Consider the following 19,447-nt stretch of genomic DNA (forward strand, 5'->3'; position numbering starts at 1 on the left):
AACCCCCCAGCTTATTTATATATATATATATATATATATATACACATACACATATACATACATACTCACATATATACATAAAATAATTTTTAAAAACCCCAACCCCAAGGGGGGGGGAGAAAATCAAATCCCTCTCCCCATCCCCCATGATAGTATTAAACAGTAAGGTAATAAAAAAGAAAAAAAAGGGGGATATATACCAAAGCGGGGGGAAAGGCAAAACAACATCCATTATCTCTTACAATTTATCTAAGAGAGTCTAAGAATTGCTTAGCCTTTTCTGGCGATCCGAAGTTATGCACGGATCCTTCATGGTTAAAGCGTAGCGTCGCTGGGTAGCATAAGGAGTATTGAATATTTAAGTCCCTTAAACGCTTCTTCGCCTCATCGAATGCCTTTCTCTTTCGGACCAGAGCTGGGGAAAAGTCCTGAAATAACATGATCTTGGATCCTTTATAGATCATAGCTTGGGGGTCTTTTCCAAGATTTCTAGAAGCTTCTAGGAGTATCTGCCTCTCCCTGTAGCTCTGCAGCCCCGGAACAGGACCAGGCGTGGGCACTGGTTCGAGCCGGGCCCGCGTATTGCGATCCAGTAAGCCCATTCCACCCTTACCTGGCCTGATCCAGCTTCCAGATTTAAAAGCTGTGGCAGCCACTGCTCGAGAAACGTTGTAAGCTGGCCTTCCTCTTCCTGTTCGGGAAGGCCCAGCAAACAAATATTTTTTCGACGACCTCGATTATCGAGGTCGTCAATATGATTCTCTAAAGTCCGGACCCGCTGTTCGAGAGTCCGGACCTGATCCACGGCCAATTGTGCTGTAGTTTCAGAGGTCGCGGCCTTTAGCTCCGCCCCTCCAACTCGGCGCTCAATCTCCTTAATGTCTCGGTCGTGCTTCTGCAGCGCAGCCGAGAGTGAGTCCCATCGACTTCGGGACTCCTCGATAAAAGCATCGATCTTCGCATCCAGCTTGGAGATCATCTCCACAAGGCTTGTCACTGTAGGTAAGTCCCCCGGGGCGGCTGTGGACGCCCCTGCTGCAGCTGGAGAGGGTGGGGGAAGGGTTCCTGCTTGCTGAGAGTTGCGAGGTCCCTTCCCTTTGGTCATTTTTACTAAATATTAGACAGTTTAAATGTAACACTAAGCAACTAATTAAATTAAACAGCTATTATGAATGATTTGGTGAGTAAGGTGGGGGTGGGTGACCCACTTTACCCAAGTCTTGGGAAGAGCACTATAGACTCAGACTTGCTGGGTCGCCGCCATCTTGGATCCCCATGGAGTGAATTTTATGAGACCAGCCAAGTGGATCTTATAGAATATGTGTTCCCTGAGTGGGGCTGATAATCTGGTCCAATCGTGGAGAATTGGCTGACAATAAAAACAGGAGTGTCTGATATCCTGCTCACTCTGAGATTTGGCTTTGAGAAAGTTGGACCAGCATCAAGCACTGTCCACACGTAAATAAAGGGTGACTGGTGATGGGATATTGGTTTGTAGAGTTATATCGGTGGCGACGAGATTAAAGCACGCCCTGAAGAAATTCACTCGCAACAGTTGCCTTTGAGTTGTGATAAGCATTTCTAATATCATGCCATTTTTTGGGAAGCTTGACACATTTGATCCTGCCATCAAAAAACAGGGCCCAGGATATAGAAAGAATGCTTTTTTTTTTCTGGGCAAATTTCATTTGAGCAGATGAAAAGCAATGAGTAATTCTCTTAACAGCTTGTGCACCTGCATCCTTTTTGGTTGTTAGGAGCCTAACTTTCCCTGAGGCACCAAATGCAAAAACTCTCAAGAGTTGATGGATTCAGATGAAGATGCTGGCAAGCAGTTATTTCTGGTTTGCATGCAGTCTGAGCTGCGTTGATTGAGGCAGTGCCCAGAATGCCAACAAGGACAGAAATTACAATCAGCAGCTCCCCACATTCTTGGGAATGGTCAGGTAAATCCTGAACTCAGTTACACATCAACCATGCAGGTCCATTCAGAGGCTTAATGTTCTTAGTTATTGTGGACACCCATTCAAAGAGTTCATCTGTCAAACATGGGATGACGATAGAAAAACTATATGCATCTTTTGCAGTACACAGAATCCCAGAAGTGTTGGTCACAGGTAACAGGCCATTGTCTCCCAGCAGGGAATTTGAGTATTTCCTAAAGTCTATTAGTATTTGTCATATAAGGAGAGCTCCATATTATCCATCATCCGTAGTCTGGCAGAAAGTTCCCTGATTGGGGCTGTTAAGCTGGTCCAATCAGGGACATCTGGCTGACAAGAGTCAGGAGTTCTGTCCACTCTGAGAGCTAGCTCTGAGAAAGCTGGATCAGTGTCAATGACACTCCACGGGTAAATAAATGGTGACTTGGTGACAGGATACCAACCTCTGTGGAGTCACTTCAATATCATTCCAGTCAGGATGATGGCTTGGCTTGGAAATGGTGTACTAATGCCCCCGTGTCTCTGCTGCTAACGTTCTTCTCGGTAGTTAAGGTCATGTGTTTGGAAACTGCTGTTGAAAGAACATTGGTATTTATGTGTTGTGAATGTTACTGACCACTTATCAACCCAAGACTGAACGTTGTCTCAGTCTTGCTGCACGCAGATATGGATGCTTCAGTTTTTTGACTGTTAACTCTCTACTTTACTCTCTGGTAGATCAAGTAGTTAATGCTTCCGTTTACATTTTCAGTGAGCATTAAAACTAAGCATTCTGCATGCTTTCTTCTGTGCAAGCATCTAATAACATGTGTCCAAGACCTTTTTGTCAAGTAGTCAATCTGCATTGCTGTGTTGATGTAAAAATGCTTGTTTTTGGAAAATAAATTAAATTATCTAATACTTTGAATGAAACGATTTATTAAAAATGGCATTGAGGGCTCGTTATATGGGAAAAAGTGAATTAAATTAAACTAATTGACTTACAATTACTTAGAGTAAACTGTATGACTGACTCAAAATCAATAAATATATTTAATTCAAATTTGTTTATAAATTGGAAGATTGTATATGTACAGATGTTGATGTGTGCAGCCTCTTTTTTGCTGGTCAGACTGTTAAATGAAAAACAGCCTTGTAGTTTGGATATACTGACCCTGTGGTGTTCTGCACCAATGCAGATCAGAATAGTGACATCCTCAGTGCCCAAATGAAGTCAACACAAAAGATAACATGGCAATTTGTGGCGGATAGGTGTCAAAGCATTTCCAGGTCTTGTTTCTTTCTCATTTAATTTTAATCCTTTCTGCCATTACTCTCCACTTTTCAGATTAATCTCAAAGATTCAATTATTTGATTCAAAAAAGGGCTGGCTGTTCTGAACAACATTCCTCTGTCAATCTATTTTACTATGAAAAGGGTTAAGCTGCCATTCCTTCATTGTTGTCTGTTGGATCATGTTGGTGCAAAATTACTGCTGTGTTTATCCATTTTATAACAATTAGATAGATGGATAGAAAGGCAGATAGATAGAAGTTTATTGTTACCTGTATTTTTGAAAATATGTGGCCTCTTGCTTTTACAAATCGACCACTGCCGAAGACTGGGGTCTGCCAAACAGCTGAGGACTGGGGAGCTGTCATAACTGCTGAGGACTGTGGGACTCTCGAAACTGTCGAGGACTAGGGCCCTGCTGAAACTGCCAAGGACAGGGCCCGCCAAAACTGCTGCACATCAGCTGCAGAAAGAAGAAAACGTGAAAAGAGCAGCTGAAAAAGAGTGGATGGGCCAGGAGACCGAACAGCTGACCTGCTGTCTCTGTCATCCTTTTATTGCACTGTAAATGTACATTGAGATTATTTTATATTACAAATTAAATTCATTTTTTTTTGCTCAGACAGGCCTCTGAAGAGCATGAGAAAGTGAAGACTACAGATGCTGGAGAGTCAGACTCAAAAAGTGTGGCGCTTGAAAAGCACAGTAGGTTAGACAGTATCCAAGAAGCAGAAGAATCGATGATTCGGACAGAAGGTGTACATCAGGAATGTGGGAGGGGAGCTGAGAGATAAATAGGAGGGTGGGGTAGGACTGAGGGGAAGGTAGCTGCGAAGGCAATAGGTAGGTACAGGTGGGAGGTGATGGTGATAGGTCAGAGGGGAGGGTGGAGCAGATAGATGGGAAGAGAGATGGACAGGTAGGACAGTTCAAGAGAGCAGTGCTGATTTGGAGGGTTGGATCTGGAATGAGCTGGGGGGAGGGGAGATGAAGAATCTGGTGAAATTGACATTGATGCCGTGTGGTTGGAGTGTCTCAAGGCGGAAGATGAGGTGTTCTTCCTCCAGACGTCGGGTGGGTTGGATTTGGAGGTGGATATATTTGCTGAGAAGTATGTTGGTGGAAGAATATATTTGGTGAGTAATATGTTTCACTGCCTTGCGTATGACTGTGAAAAATGAATGACTTACAGCCATCAATAAAAGAAACCCAGCGGTTTCTATCTTTGCTATTTGCATCACATTATGGTGTATCCAGGCAAGAAAAAATCATAAAAGTGCTCATCCTCTCAAATCCCATGTTTGTTAGCACTCAGCAAACAGAGTTGATTTTGTTGGCTTGGGCATGACATGGGATAGAAGACATTATTGCGCTGAAAGAATTTTTGTATGGTGAGGAATGTGTAGCCAAAAGACTAACAGGTCACCATAAATAACTTTTCTTTGAGGGACAAAAATTCAGAGAAAGGTAAAGTCGCTGAAATCTTAAGATTTAACTTTATAAGGCTATGACCCAAATTCTTAAAACCACATCTCCCCAAGAAGGCCTGAGACAATACCCTGACAGCAGAGAGTTCTCAAGTAAAGAGAAAGATTTGTAGCAGACATCAACCACCGTTTTTCAAAAAAAAAAGTCCAAGCAGTCTGCTAGTGCTATTAGGACTGCAGAAAGTGAGGACTGCAGATGCTGGAGATCAGAGCCAAGATTAGAGTGATGCTGGAAAAGCACAGCAGGTCAGGCAGCATCCGAGGAGCAGGAATCATGAAGGGCTTTTGCCCGAAACGTCGACTTTCCTGCTCCTCGGATGCTGCCTGACCTGCTGTGTATTTCCAGCATCACTCTAATCCTGCTAGTGCTATTACCCCAGAACTAATAGGGGACAAAAATTTTCCTGTCCAAGTCTGGATTCTTGCCACCTTTACCTGTGCAAACCATTTCTAAATATTCATTGATAGAAGCTATTGGACCTTTGGATTCTGACTTCAAGTTTTTAAATGCTTCAAGTACGAAAGTAAATCTTCAAGCAAGTAACAGAACTGCTAAGTTAATGGACTGAAATGTTTTTTACTTTATAAATAACATTTATCTGTCCCTATCAAGACTTTTATGTATATAATTATCTTTTCTCTGACCCTAAATTTAAACATTGTCTATGAATTTTATCTAATAACTCAATCACAATTGTCACTTAGTAACTTCAGCAATTGCTGTACCAAAAAACTAATCTTTGATTAAATATTGGACCAGTTTGTAAGGGAGAATACTCCCTCACATCTCCAAAAGAATATTATAGATCTCTTACATTTGCCAGAGAGGGCAGTTAGGACCTCTATTAATGTGTCAATCAGAATATACTCCAACAGTGCAACACTTTTGGCTGAGAGGTAAGATTTCAAGCACTGAACCCGAGTTGACACAGAAACACATATGGTGACTTGAAATAATTGACACTTAGCTAATACATGCTGATTGAGGTTAGGGCTAATGAATCAAATGCTCAAACTTAAAACTTTATACATTAAATAAGATCAGAGCAGATACCAGTGAAAATTTGATATAGCTAGATTTTTAAATGGCAAATGAATTAAGACCAGGGTCATATGCTGAAACGTTGAGATATTTTTTACATACACTGACAGCATTTATTTTTTCCTCACCATTGCTGCTGCAGATGGTAGCTGCTCCTGTCAGGAGATTTGCTGTTACGTAATGTCACAAGGTTAAAAATCACACAGCATCAGGTTATAATCTAACAGGTTTATTTGGAAGCACTAGCTTTTGGAGTGCTGCTCCTTCACCTGATTAAGGAGCAGTGCTCCGAAAGTTAGTGCTTCCAAATAAACATGTTGGACAATAACCTGGTGTTGTACGATTTTTAACTTTGTACATCCCAGTCCAATACCGGCACCTCCAAATCATGTAAGGTCACACTTGTCTGACATCAGCGTTGCACATCCACTGTAGCTCAATTGCAACTGTTCAGTAACATCCATCATCCAACTATGCCTTGTTCAACCAATCTTTGTGCTGCCCTCCACTCTCTAAAACAGATCTGAGGCTCCTAAATCCAATCATCCTTGGGACTGATTCATTGAGTTATATAGAGCAGAAACAGACTCTTCCATCCAACTCATCCATGCCGACCAAATTTCCCAAACTAAATTAGTCCAATTTGCCAGCATTTGGCCCTTATCTCACTAAAACCTTTCTGTTCATGTACCTGTCCAAATGTCTTTTAAATGTAACTCTACCTGCATCTACCACTTCCTCTGGCCTTTCATTCCACATACAAACTCCCTCTGTGTAAAACAGTTGCCTCTCAATCCCTTTTAAGTCTTTCTCCTCTCACCTTAAAAATATGCCCCCTAGTTTTGAACTTCCCTATCCTAGAGAAAAGACCTTTGCGATTCCCAATATCTATGCCCCTCATGATTTTATAAAGCTCTATACAGCCCTTCTATGCTCCAGTGTAGAAATCCCAGCTTATCTGGCCTATTTTTATAACTCATATTTATTTTATGTCACATGGTGGCACAGTGATTAGCACTGCTCCCTCACAGCACCAGGGACCCAGGTTCGATTCCAGCCTCGGGCGACTGTCTGTGTGGAGTTTGCACATCCTCTCCGTGTCTGTGGGTTTCCTCCAGGTGCTCCAGTTTCGTCCCACAATCCAAAGATGTGCAGGTCAGGTGGATTGGCTGCACTAAATTGCCCATAGTGTTAGGTGCATTAATCAGAGGGAAATGGGCTTGGGTGGGTGGGGAATCTAATCTAAACTCAAACTGTCCACTCCTGGTAAATCTTTACTGAACACTCAAGTTTTATAATATCCTTCCTATACCAGGGGTCCAGGACTTGACACAGTACTCCAAAAGTGGCTTCATCAATGTTCAGTACAACTTTAATATATCGTCTCAACTCTAGTACTCAGTGGTGTAAGTAATCAAGGCAAGCATGCAAACACCTTCTTTACCAAGTTAAGAATCACACAACACCAGGTTATAGTGCAACAGGTTTATTTGGAAGCACTAGTTTTCAGAGTGTTGCTCCTTCATCAGATGGTTGAGGAGTTAAAGATCGTAAGACAGAATTTATAACAAAAGTTTTCAGTGTGATGTAACTGAAAATATATATTGAAAAAGACCTGGATTGTTTGTTAAGTCTCTCATCTTTTAGAATGAACATATTGGTTTCAGTTCTTTCATATGTAAATTGCAGAAATTTTTAAAAGTTAGATTCTCAAGTGAACTTTAACAATTCTTCAATACATAATTTCAGTTACATATGAAACCTATGCCCTCTACTTTTGGACTCCCTATCCTAGAAAAAAGACCTTGCTTATTTACCCTATCCCTTCATAATTTTATAAAGCTCTAGAAGGTCATCCCTCAATCTTCGACACTGCAGGGACAAATGCCCCAGTCTATTCAGCTTTTCCCTATAATGCAAAATGTCCATTCCTGGAAACACCCTTGTAAATCTTTTCTGCACCCTCTCGGGTTTAACAACATTCTTCCGATAGAACTGTGACCAGAATTGTACACAATATTTTAGAAGTGGCCTCACCAATGTATCAGAGATATGAACACTCTAGTACCTGACTCTGAATGAGGCAGTACTAAAGTCAAGGACTGTTCATGTGTAAATAGAAGGTGACTTGGTGATGGATATCAGTCTCTGTGCAGTTATTTTCAATTATGGAGAACAAATCCTCCACCTGGTTACCATACAGACTGACTGTCCCACATAGAGGTATACAGCATGAAAACAGGTGCTTCGATCCAAACACTGCATGCCAAACATAATCCCAAAATAAACTGCTCCCATCTGTCTCCCCAACCAATCACCATGGTGACCCACTCTCCCACACCTTCCACCTGGTTACCTTGGAAACTGACTCTCCTACACTCTTCACCTGGTTACCTTGGAGACTGACTCTCCCACACTCTTCACCTGGTTACTTTGGAGACTGACTCTCCCACACTCTTCACCTGGTTACCTTGGAGACTGACTCTCCCACAGTCTTCTCCTTGTTACCTTGGAGACTGACTCTCCCACACCTTCCACCTGGTTACCGTGGAGACTGACTCTCCCACACCTTCCACCTGGTCACCTTGGAGACTGACTCTCCCACACTCTTCACCTGGCTACTATGGAGACTGACTCTCCCACACTCTTCAGCTGGTTCCTTGGAGACTGACTCTCCCACACTCTTCACCTGGCTACAATGGAGACTGACTCTCCCACACTCTTCAGCTGGTTCCTTGGAGACTGACTCTCCCACACTCTTCACCTGGCTACAATGGAGACTGACTCTCCCACATCTTCCACCTGGCTACCATGGAGACTGACTCTCCCACATCTTCCACCTGGCTACCATGGAGACTGACTTTCCCACACTCTTCACCTTGTTACCTTGGAGACTGACTCTCCCACGCCTTCCACCTGGTTACCTTGGAAACTGATTCTCCTATACTCTCCACCTGGCTACCATGGAGACTGACTCTCCCACACTCTTCACCTGGCTACCATGGAGACTGACTGTCCCACACCTTCCACCTGGTCACCTTGGAGACTGACTCTCCCACACTCTTCACCTGGCTACCATGGAGACTGACTCTCCCACACTCTTCACCTTGTTACCTTAGAGACTGACTCTCCCACACCTTCCACCTGGTTACCATGGAGACTGACTACCTTCATCCCTCAGAGCTGACGTCACAGCCAGCTGCTGGGCACGGCCGGCCTTAAGCCCGCCCCTCCTCCGTGTGATTGGCGGAGGCCGGTGGCTTCGGGCCAATAGGCGGGCGCGCTGGAGTGTGATTGACAGGGCGGCTGCAGGCCCAGGCCGTGGAACTCTGGCTGTCTCCAGCGGCAGGAGTTCGCTGCCTTGGGTCTGATTCGTGCGAGGAGGCCGCGGATCCCGCAGGGCAGGGCAGGGGAGAGGAGAGGAGAGGAGAGGAGAAGAGAAGCTGCGAAAGGCCGTCCGGTGGCGGCGGCCGCCATGATGTCGGATGCGGCATTGCCAGGCAGGTAAGCCTGTTCTCTCCGGCCTTTCCCGGAGGGTTAGTCCGCAGGCCCGAGCAGGCAGGGGTGGGGACTTGCTGCGCCTCGCCCTCTCCTGTTCCCTGTACAAAGGGACTCGGCTGGGATTGTCACCATCCTCCTCCTCCTTCTGGGTGGCCGGCTGGTTGGACCACATCAGAGACTCCGTCAGCTCTGCAGCGTCCCCGAGCCACTTCGGTCCACGCCGACCCAAATTAATCTAGTCCCATTTGGCGGCACTTGGCCCGTATCCCTCTGAACCTTTCCTATTCATATACCCATCCAGGTGCCTTTTAAATGTTGTAACCGCACATGCCTCCACCACTTCCTCCGGCAGCTCATTCCATACACTCGCCACCCTCTGCCGTGGAAAAGTTGACACTAAGGTGGGTGGAGTTGTGGACAGTTTCTGGATTAGTGGTGCTGGAAAAGCACAGCACCGTGCCGAAGGATGTTGCAGGTTACCGAGGGACGTAGATAAACTGCAGAGCTGGGCTGAGAGGTGGCAAATGGAGTTTAATGTGGAAAAAGTGTGAGGTGATTCACTTTGGAAGGAGCAACAGGAATAAAGACAACTGGGTTATTGGTAAGATTCTTGGTCGTGTAAATGAGCAGAGATCTCAGTGCATAGATCCCTTATACTTGCCACTCAGGTTGATTAAGGTTGTTAAGAAGTTGTACGATGTGTTAGCTTTTATTGGTAGAGGGATTGAGGTTTGGAGCCATGAGGTCATGTTGCAGCTCTACAAAAACTCTGGTGTGGCTGCACTTGGAGTATTGTGTACAGTTCTGTACGGTGCATTATAGGTACAATGTGGAAGCATTAGAAAGGGTTCAGAGGAACTTACCAGGATGTTGCCTGGTATGGAGGGAAGGTCTTATGAGGAAAGGCTGAGGGACTTGAGGCTGTTTTTGTTAGAGAGAAGAAGGTTGAGAGTTGCGTACAGTTCTGGTCGGTGCATTATAGGTACAATGTGGAAGCATTAGAAAGGGTTCAGAGGAACTTACCAGAATGTTGTCTGGTATGGAGGGAAGGTCTTATGAGGAAAGGCTGAGGGACTTGAGGCTGTTTTTGTTAGAGAGAAGAAGGTTGAGAGGTGACTTAATTGAGACACACAAAATAGTCAGAGGAGTAGATAGAGTGGATAGTGAAAGTCTTTTTCCTCAGATGGTGATGGCTAGCAGGAGTTAAATTGAGGAGTGTAAGATATAGGACAGATGTCAGTGTAGTTTCTTTACTCAGAGTAGTGGGGCATGGAACACACTGCCTGTAACAGTAGTAGACTTGCCAACTTTAAGGGCATTTTAAATGGTCATTGGATAAACCATATAGAGTCATAGAGATGTACAGCATGGAAACAGACCCTTCGGTCCAAACCGTCCATGCTGACCTGATATCCCAACCCAATCTAGTCACACCTTCTAACCACTCTTCTAAACTCCAGTGGGTACAGGTGAATTCAAACTCTCCTCATAAGAGAATCATTCCCTAGCTGAGGTATTTGAGTGAATCTTGTCTTGTCTGTGTCCAGATTCTGTATAGCCTGACATTGATTAAGGGACCAAAACTGTTCATAGTATCCCAGGTGCAATCTGATAAGTGTCTTATATAGCTTTAGCAAGATCTCCCTCTTCTTATGCTCTGTTCCCTTTGAAATAAAGAGCAACATTTCATTTGCCTTCCCTATGACCCACTGAACTCATGCCAACTTTTTGTGAAAGTACTGTGCACAGTTCTGGTCACCCTGCTATAGGAATGGTATTGTTAAATTGAAGAGGGTTCTAAAAAGATTTACTGGGATTTTGCTGGGACTGGAAGGTTTAAGTTCTAGAGAGAGGCTGGATAGGCTGTGATGTTTTTCACTGGAGTGCTGGATATTGAGGGCTGACCGTAGAGGTTTATAAAATCTTGAGGGACATAGATAAGGTCAATAACAAAGATCTTTTCCCTAAGGTGGGGGAGTTGAAAACTAGGGGACATAATTTTAAAATGAGAGGAGAAAGATTTAAAAGGGACCAGAGCAGCAATGTTTTCAGAGAGGGTGATGCGTATATGGAATGAGTTGCCAGAGAAAGTGGTAGGTGCAGCTACATTTAGAATATGTGCAAGACATTTGGACAGGTTCATGAACAGGAAGGATATGGGCTAAATGCAGACAAGTAGGACTAGTTTGGGAAAGTTGGGAAGAGTTGGATAGAAAGGTCTGTTTCCATGCCGTATGATTCTATCATCCCTCTGTGCTGCAACTTTCTGAGGTCTTCTTGCACTTAAGTAATATTCAGCTCATCTGTTCTTCCTGCCAAAATAATAATCTCATATTTTCTGACATATTCCAACTGTCAGGTTTTTGCCAAATCACTTAATCTGTCCATACCCCCCTGCAGACTTTGTATGTCATCCTCACCACTTGACTTCCAACCTTTTTTGCGTCATCTATAAACTTAGCTATAGTGTATTCAGTTTCCTCATCCAAATCATTTATATATCATAAATAACGTTTGCACCAGCACCAAACCCCGAAATACCCTACTCCTTGCGTGTTGCCATCTTGAACGTGCCTGCCAATATCAACTCTGTCTTTGGTTAGTTAGCCAATCCTCCAACCATGCTAATATACAACTCCTATAACCAGAGGCTCTTATCTCATCAGATAGCCTCGATGTGTTTATTCAAATGCCTCTTGGAAATCTATTTGGAAATGAAAACAAACTTTAATTCTTGGTATTCAGACTTTTGCCTGGCCACAGCATAGAAATGACTTTGATTAAAGTCACACATGATATCTTCTGTGACTCATACATTGTCACAACTTATCATTTTCTTTGCTTTGCAGCATTTGACAACTGATGAGGCCAGGTAAGATCTCATTTGGCCTTCCATACATGTAGGCCTCGGAAATTAACCTTGGTGGTTTCCATACCTCCATGACACCCTGCTGTTCCTAAAACACCAATCAGCCCCGTACCCCACCCACCAACCAACCACCCACATCCTCCTTTGGTTTGGGAGGGGTGTTAAGAACCATCCTATGTCCTAACTATTACAATTGTTAGTCTGGTTCAGCCAAACAACAAATTAAGGGAACTGTGCTTTTGCTTTTTGTAAGTTTTTGAAAATTACTTCTGTTTTTGGGATCATGTTTCAAAGGTGTATCATAAATATTATTGGAAAATCAATTAACAACAAGAATACTTATAGCCTTCATATGAATGTACTATATATTTGACATGTTTACTCATGTGATAACTTTGGGCATGCACAGTATAATAAAGATATGGAGTTTTTATCATATTACCCTATTATATCAGAGGTGGCCCCTTATTGAAGAGTACTGAATCTGTGGCAGGTGAAGATGATAGCCTTGCTCATCCCAATGTTTAACAGGCAAAAATTATTTAAGACTAGATGTCAGCAAAGTAGCTTAAAAATTTCAGAAGCCATGGTGGAAAAATGGACTAGGCTGTTACTGGAAAATATCAAAGCTAATGTCTGTGGATGTTGGTTTGGACGAGACGCATGGAAGTGAAGGATGGATCCTGGAATGATTCTGAACGTGATGTTAAGGAAATGCTTTGACTACAATCTGTTGATAAGTGAGTGCACCTGTATTCTGAATTTGTTTTGCCTCCTACAGTCAGATTCCATAGAACTTGGTGTACTACAGTACAATCAAGCATATGCTACATTGAATGTTTATCTCCATATTCACAAAAAAGATAATATGAATTATAAATCTCTGAACTATGTCAGATGACTTACAATTTAAATTTTATTGACAATTTGACTGGATTCAAGATTAATCTCTTGAACAGGTAGGATGTTGGTTGGCCTTTATAAACAGTGGAACTTTGTTCTATATTTCACTGAATACAATTATATGACCGCATCAAACAAAAACAGAAATTGCTGGAGAAACTCAACAGGTCTGGCAGCAGCTGTGGAGAGAAAACAGAGTTAATGTTTCCAGTCCAGTGACCCATCAGAACTAGATGTCTTTGAACTGGAAATGTTAACTCTGTTATCTTTCCACAGATGCTGCCAGACATGATGGGTTTCTCCAGTGATTTCTGTTTTAGTTCGTTTCAGGTCTTCAGCATCCCCAATTTTTTTTCCTTTTGTTATTATAGCATCACTTGTTCAAGTACTAGCATTCAATGAAACAGGTTTAAATTGTTCATAGGTCTTGAGATAGCCTGGTGAGTAGTTTTTCATTTAGTGGAATAATCCACCATCCGGTTCAAGGTTACAGATTGACTTAGCAGTTAATGTTTGCCTGAATCAGGGGACAGCAGTTGAGGCACAATTGATTTCAGTTTCCCTTTGATCTCAAGAGGGTGAAGTTCACTGGAACAGCCGGTATGGATTAGATTGCTGCCAGCATAAGCAGGTTTTTGATCAGTTTTCTGGCTGGGATGGATTGGGACCTCGCCTGTCATGGGGATGCAGAATTGTAGGTTGGATCTGTTGTCAGGCAGTGAGAACCCAAGAAAATGAAAATGATACTTGATTCTGCTACCTCTTGTGGTGATCACTCAAGATGTACAGTGACTCACGAAGGGATAGGTCACACCCTGGCAGAACTTTCTGAGAATGATTCATGCTCTTGGATTCATAGCTTCCAGCAATTGAAAGGGACAAGGCTTAAAGTGAGGGAATTTTTAAAAAAAGTTATCCCAAACATTTATTACTTTGCAAGTATTACTGCAGACCTGTTCCCTCCAGAATTCCTGTTTAACATTCAACGTCATTGAAGTCACTGTGCTATTTCCCTTGTTTGAGGAGCATGAGATGTGTGTTCTGAAACATGAACTAAACATGTTGGAAATGGTCTGAAAAGATGAACCATGGTTTCCCTTTGGGGTGGTCGTCATTCAGAGTTTCAAGTTGTTCTGTTCAGTGACCTGTTCTGAATTGCAAGCATTTTCTGTTATTGCATTCAGTCCTCTATTATTTATAGCTTAGCTTCGGACCCATGCTTGTATATTTGTTGTTCTGTTCAGCAGTAGGAATATGGGGAGCAGAGCACATCATCTCAATGCAGACCAGAGCCTCAGATTGGTTTCATTAAGTTTTAGTGCTTTTGTAGAAGTAAAAGCAAGGTTGCCATCATCCCAGAGGCATGCTGTCATTTGAGATGGAGATGACTCGTGGTGGTTTAAACTCAGGTGAGGGGAGAGTTGGAGAAGGAGAGTCTTCGGTCTCAACCGTTACAGGAATTGAGCCCATGTTTTTGGCATCACTCTGAATTGTAAATCAGCCCTCCAGCCAACTGTGCTAACCAGTTAGTTGAAGTAATCATTTAACAACCTTCTCATGACCATCTGTATCAGTGCAAAGATCATTTAATGTGTCCTTCATAGAGTAAGGACTGCTCAAAGTGCTCTCTCAACAAACCAGTTACAAGATTGGTATTCACAGCTCAAGAAAAGGTGCAGGAAAAGAACTTTGTATATCAAGCACATGCTGGTGGAGATGTTATTGGCAGTGCTGATTATATGCATTCTGAACCTCTACTATGGTACGAGATTAGATTCCCTACAGTGTGGAAACAGGCCCTTCGGCCCAACAAGTTCACACCGACCCTCCGAGGAGTAATCCACCCAGTCCCTGACGAGCCAGGTTTGGACTTTGAAAATGGAAATCCAGCTGAGGCTGTTTTTCAGCACTAATTTTGGAAGTTTCTGATGTTAACGAATAATATTCAAGAGCCCAGTTGAAATTATTTTTGTTGAGTAACTGAAGCTGTAAAAACAAAGTGTCCTAGCTCTCAACCAGTGAGAAATATAACTCCGCCAAAGAAAAATATGTATTGCACGTAAGAATGTTAGCATAGTTCAAACGAGCTGATTTGTAATGGCCACTTTTTAAAAACAAAAAATGCATTCCTTAATTTATCATCGAACAAGTGGTACACGCCATCATTAACAGCAGTTCAACTCTCTCTGGTTTCTTCAGTGACCAATCATCAACTAATGTTTTGTTCTTGAGGATTGTCACAGAGTTACAAAATGTCCTTGCACAAAGAAGGACATCAGCAGTCCTCTGCCGAAGACTGAAATTACTTAATACTGTGTCGTGAGAGTTGAGTTCACCAATGATGCGAAGGGTAGTGATGACCAGTGTCTTTCAGGAGGGGAAACCCCTGCATTGCCTCTGCAATTTCAGTGAAGCAGTGTATGTAATTCTTGTGCCAGTGTGAGTGAGATCAGACATTACAATTATAGCTAATTTCAGCTCAATGGCACAAATTTCAAATGTGTCTTCATTTGGACTTTACCCAGTGGTGAGAGCATTTTGAGTATTTTTTTTTAAAACCTGGGTATGTATTGACTTGAAAGGGTTCAGAAAAGATTCACAAGGATGTTGCCAGGGTTGGAGGATTTGAGCTATAGGGAGAGGCTAAACAGGCTGGGGCTGTTTTTCCAGGAGCGTCAGAGGCTGAGGGGTGACCTTATAGCAGTTTACAAAATTGAGGGGCATGGATAGGGTAAATAGGCAAAGTCTTTTCACTGGGGTTGGGGAGTCCAGAACTAGAGGGCATAGGTTTAGGGTGAGATGGGAAAGATATAAAAGAGACCTAAGGGGAAACTTTTTCACACAGAGGGTGGTCCGTGTATGGAATGAGCTACCAGAGAATGTGGTGGAGGTTGGTACAATTGCAACATTTAAGGGGCATTTGGATGGGTATATGAATAGGAAGGATTTGGAGGGATATGGGCCGGGTGCTGGCAGGTGAGATTAGATTGGGTTGGGATACCTGGTCGGCGTGGACGGGTTGGACTGATGATGTACATCTCTATGACTCTGACTTGAGATCTTATTCTTTTTCCCTTATTGGTGCCAGCACACTAAGTTACTCCAGTTATAGTGCTGAATGTCAGCTCGCACATTGTAATCCCTCTTACAACACAACCTGAAAGCAGTGATCCATGTGACTATTTTTCTGTAATTACAGTTTGTTTTAAATACAAAGAGAATTTGCAGTTTCATTAAAGCTGTTTTGTAGAGATCATTCTCGTTTCTAAAAAAATTGTCAGCATCCACAACTGATCTTTGTTTTATTTTTCAGAAACCGAGCACAAGACCAGGTGACGTACAAACCCAGGATCATTGTGGAGTCTATGAAGTCCTGCAGCCTCCCAGTTATGCCTGAGTTTGAATCTTGAAAAACCTATCTGTATAATTCTTACAGTGCAAAAACTAAGTCAATAGTGCACTTGATAGGTAATTCACACATTCGGACCATTTCATCGAAATAGAAACTACACAACTAAAAAGGGCCCAAGCAATTCTCGTGCACATTCACTGAAAATGAAAGAAAGCGGCATAGCACTTAATAGGCAACTAGTTTAAAAGCACAGACTTCATTTATTTTCCTGCACTGCGCAACAGAGTACCTCTCCTCCAAAGGGTATAGCACCCTGAGGCATCGCATGTCGCGAATCAAGAGCACTTTAGACTCTGTGTCGAAAGCCGTCAGTAGCACGCACACTGAGCTAATTGGAAAACTTGTACGATTGAAACCAACTCTAAATATCTCAGAGAAAGTTTCAGAAACTCAGATAGGGGTGCCATGTGAAAGTTCAAGGAAAGAAACTACTTCTAAGCCTGGTAAAGTTGAGGATGCTTCGGATCTGAACCGGCTAATAGAGAATACCGTCCACTCCGTTTCCACACCTATTAGCCTGGAACCTGAAGATAATTCAAAGGACCCATCCAGTAATTGTGTGATTGATAAAGAGAATGATGGACGATCAGGTCTTTTCCACATCAGCTATATTGCTACAAATTTTGGAGAAACATATAACTTTTTGGCAAACCATATCAACAATTATTTTGGGAACACAAGGCAAGTAGATACAGACAAGCAAGATAAACCTCCTTCATGTGACTCTGGGATTGGGACAGATCTGACATGGACAGCATCTTTTAAATCAAAAGTCGAAAACTCAGTCAAGCAAAAGATTGATCATTTAAATACATGCTGTGTTCATACCGATGTGCTTGGCGAATCTCCAACTCCATCTGCAAAAAAGAGTTTTGCTAACTTACTTTCATACCCAACAAACAGTGTCCAAGCATTTGTGGATACGTGCTTTGGCAGTTTTGCCCCCAAGCTGCGTGTTGAAATGAAGGAGAATTCTGAAGTCAAGAATAAAAAGCAGAAGGATGTAAGTGCAGGTAAAGATGTGGAGCAAACTAATGAGAAAGAAACCAAGCCAGTGGATGATAAAGCCAAGCACCTGAATCTTCAGCGAGAAAAGGTAAAGCTCTGAAGTTGCTTCAATGATTTCTTTATCTTGGGTAAACTAATAATGAAGAGTAAAGGTTGTCCTCTCTTTACTGTCACTTTCCTGTTATTTTGAATTCCAGTTTTTTTGATTTCCATTTTTCTTGCTATACTTTTTAATCTTTCGCAATTTTAGCATGAAAATTGAATTTGTTATCCTACTCTCATTATTTTATCATGATTTGTGAACTGAAATGTAAAGGTAATGATTACAGACGCACGCAACAGACTACACCAATGCAGACAAGAAATTGTGCACCAAAAATCGTTAATTTCAAAAACCACAATCAGGAATGAACCTGGACCATAGGACAGAACAGGACCACACGCTGCAAAAAAACGGCACTAAAAGAAAAAATGGCCAAACTAACACACAACAGAAAGAGCACCATAACACCATGACACACACGAACAGAACCATAACAACGAGCACCCGAGCTACAAATCTTCGCACAAACTTTGAAATGTAAAGACTTGTTCACTGAATCACTGATTTTTTTTTCCTCAGTCAATCTCTATTTGCAGATTAAACGTTTTGAATAGCTAAATACAGTTGTCACATAAATCAGATGGGCTCTGTTGCTGTAACATAATTGCCACAAAAAAAACATGATTCTCTGAGGCAAACAGTTGGAATATAGAAACAGGTGCAATTTCTGCTTGTCTTACAGTGGTATCCACCCTTTCAGTTTGCATGAACATAATCAATTTATCTAATACTCATGAGCTCTGAGACGCATGCTGCCAGAAGTAAATAAGGGCTGTGTTGGCTGTTTAGTCATCATTCTTGCTCTGATGGACAGGTGCCCATCTACTTACCGTACAGTTTCACTTACTTCTCAACTTGGGATGCCAGATGTATTATTCTGTAATCACTGTGTAGAAAGAACATAATTTCCTACCACTACACCCTCTTGGTAACCCCACCCCATAAAATTTAACCACGCTCTGAAAGTCTGACATAATGTCAGTTTATGCACCCAAAGTTCGATGATCGCATGGAGGATTCAAGGCTCTTGATTTTGAAAAATTATCTGGGTGAGTCAATCTGTGCCTACTTCAGCATTTTGAAAGTTTTTTTTTCGTGAAAAGCTGACCGTGTGAAAGAAGGGCATTTGGTCTGCTGAGTCCACGCTGACCCTCTGAAGAGCATTCCCCCACCCTCTCTCTGTAACCCTGCATTTTTCATAGCTAATCCACTCAACCTACGCATCCCTAGACACTGTGGGCAATTTAGCATGGCCAGTGTACCCAGTCTGCATATCTTTGGACTATGGAAGGAAACTGGAGCACTGGGTGGAAATCCTTGCAGACGCAGGGAGAATGTGCAACCACAACAGAAGATCGCCCAAGGTTGGAATCGAGTCCAGGTCGCTGGTGCTGTGGGGCAGTAGTGCTTGCCACTGTGCCGCACTTTGTCAATTTTTAAATCCATTATTTTGATCAATCTTGCATTAACTTTATTCTTTGCAAAGTAACGGCAAGTAGTCCATTCTGGCAATTATACACTTCATTGTATCAAAGAAGTTATGACGGCAGCATTTATTTCAGTGCTGCATTCTCTGTAAAAATAATTTAATAACTGTTATTTCACATCAGACTTTAAATCTCATCTCATGAATGTTACTGCTCCTGTGGTTACTAGAGAGAGAGAAGATTTTGCTTAGTTACGCTAATGAATGAAATATATGAAATCTGTATTTGCACCAGTAAATGTTTTAAATAACTAAATTCTACTGTCAGATAAATCCAATTGCTTTTATCGTAGTACCATACATCCAACCACAAGGGATGAACTCAGATTTCTCCAGTTTCCTCATTTCCCCTCCCCCCACCTTGTCTCAGTCAAATCCCTTGAACCCAGACCATCCAGAACCTCATCACCTCAGGGGATCT

General features: G+C 42.4%; 1 protein-coding gene across 1 annotated transcript in view; it reads left to right on the forward strand.

Moving 5' to 3' along the window:
- Nucleotides 1-9,022: 9,022 nt before the first annotated feature.
- Nucleotides 9,023-19,447, forward strand: part of pnpla8 (patatin-like phospholipase domain containing 8) — a 72,468-nt gene continuing 62,043 nt past the window's right edge. Inside the window, exons 1-2 of the mRNA XM_043709010.1 lie at nucleotides 9,023-9,248; nucleotides 16,331-17,525. Coding sequence (XP_043564945.1) covers nucleotides 16,695-17,525 — 831 coding nt within the window. The 5' untranslated portion in view covers nucleotides 9,023-9,248; nucleotides 16,331-16,694. The remainder of the gene's footprint in view (nucleotides 9,249-16,330; nucleotides 17,526-19,447) is intronic.

The sequence above is a fragment of the Chiloscyllium plagiosum genome, chromosome 19 (genome assembly GCF_004010195.1).
Source record: "Chiloscyllium plagiosum isolate BGI_BamShark_2017 chromosome 19, ASM401019v2, whole genome shotgun sequence".
Lineage (NCBI taxonomy): Eukaryota > Metazoa > Chordata > Chondrichthyes > Orectolobiformes > Hemiscylliidae > Chiloscyllium > Chiloscyllium plagiosum.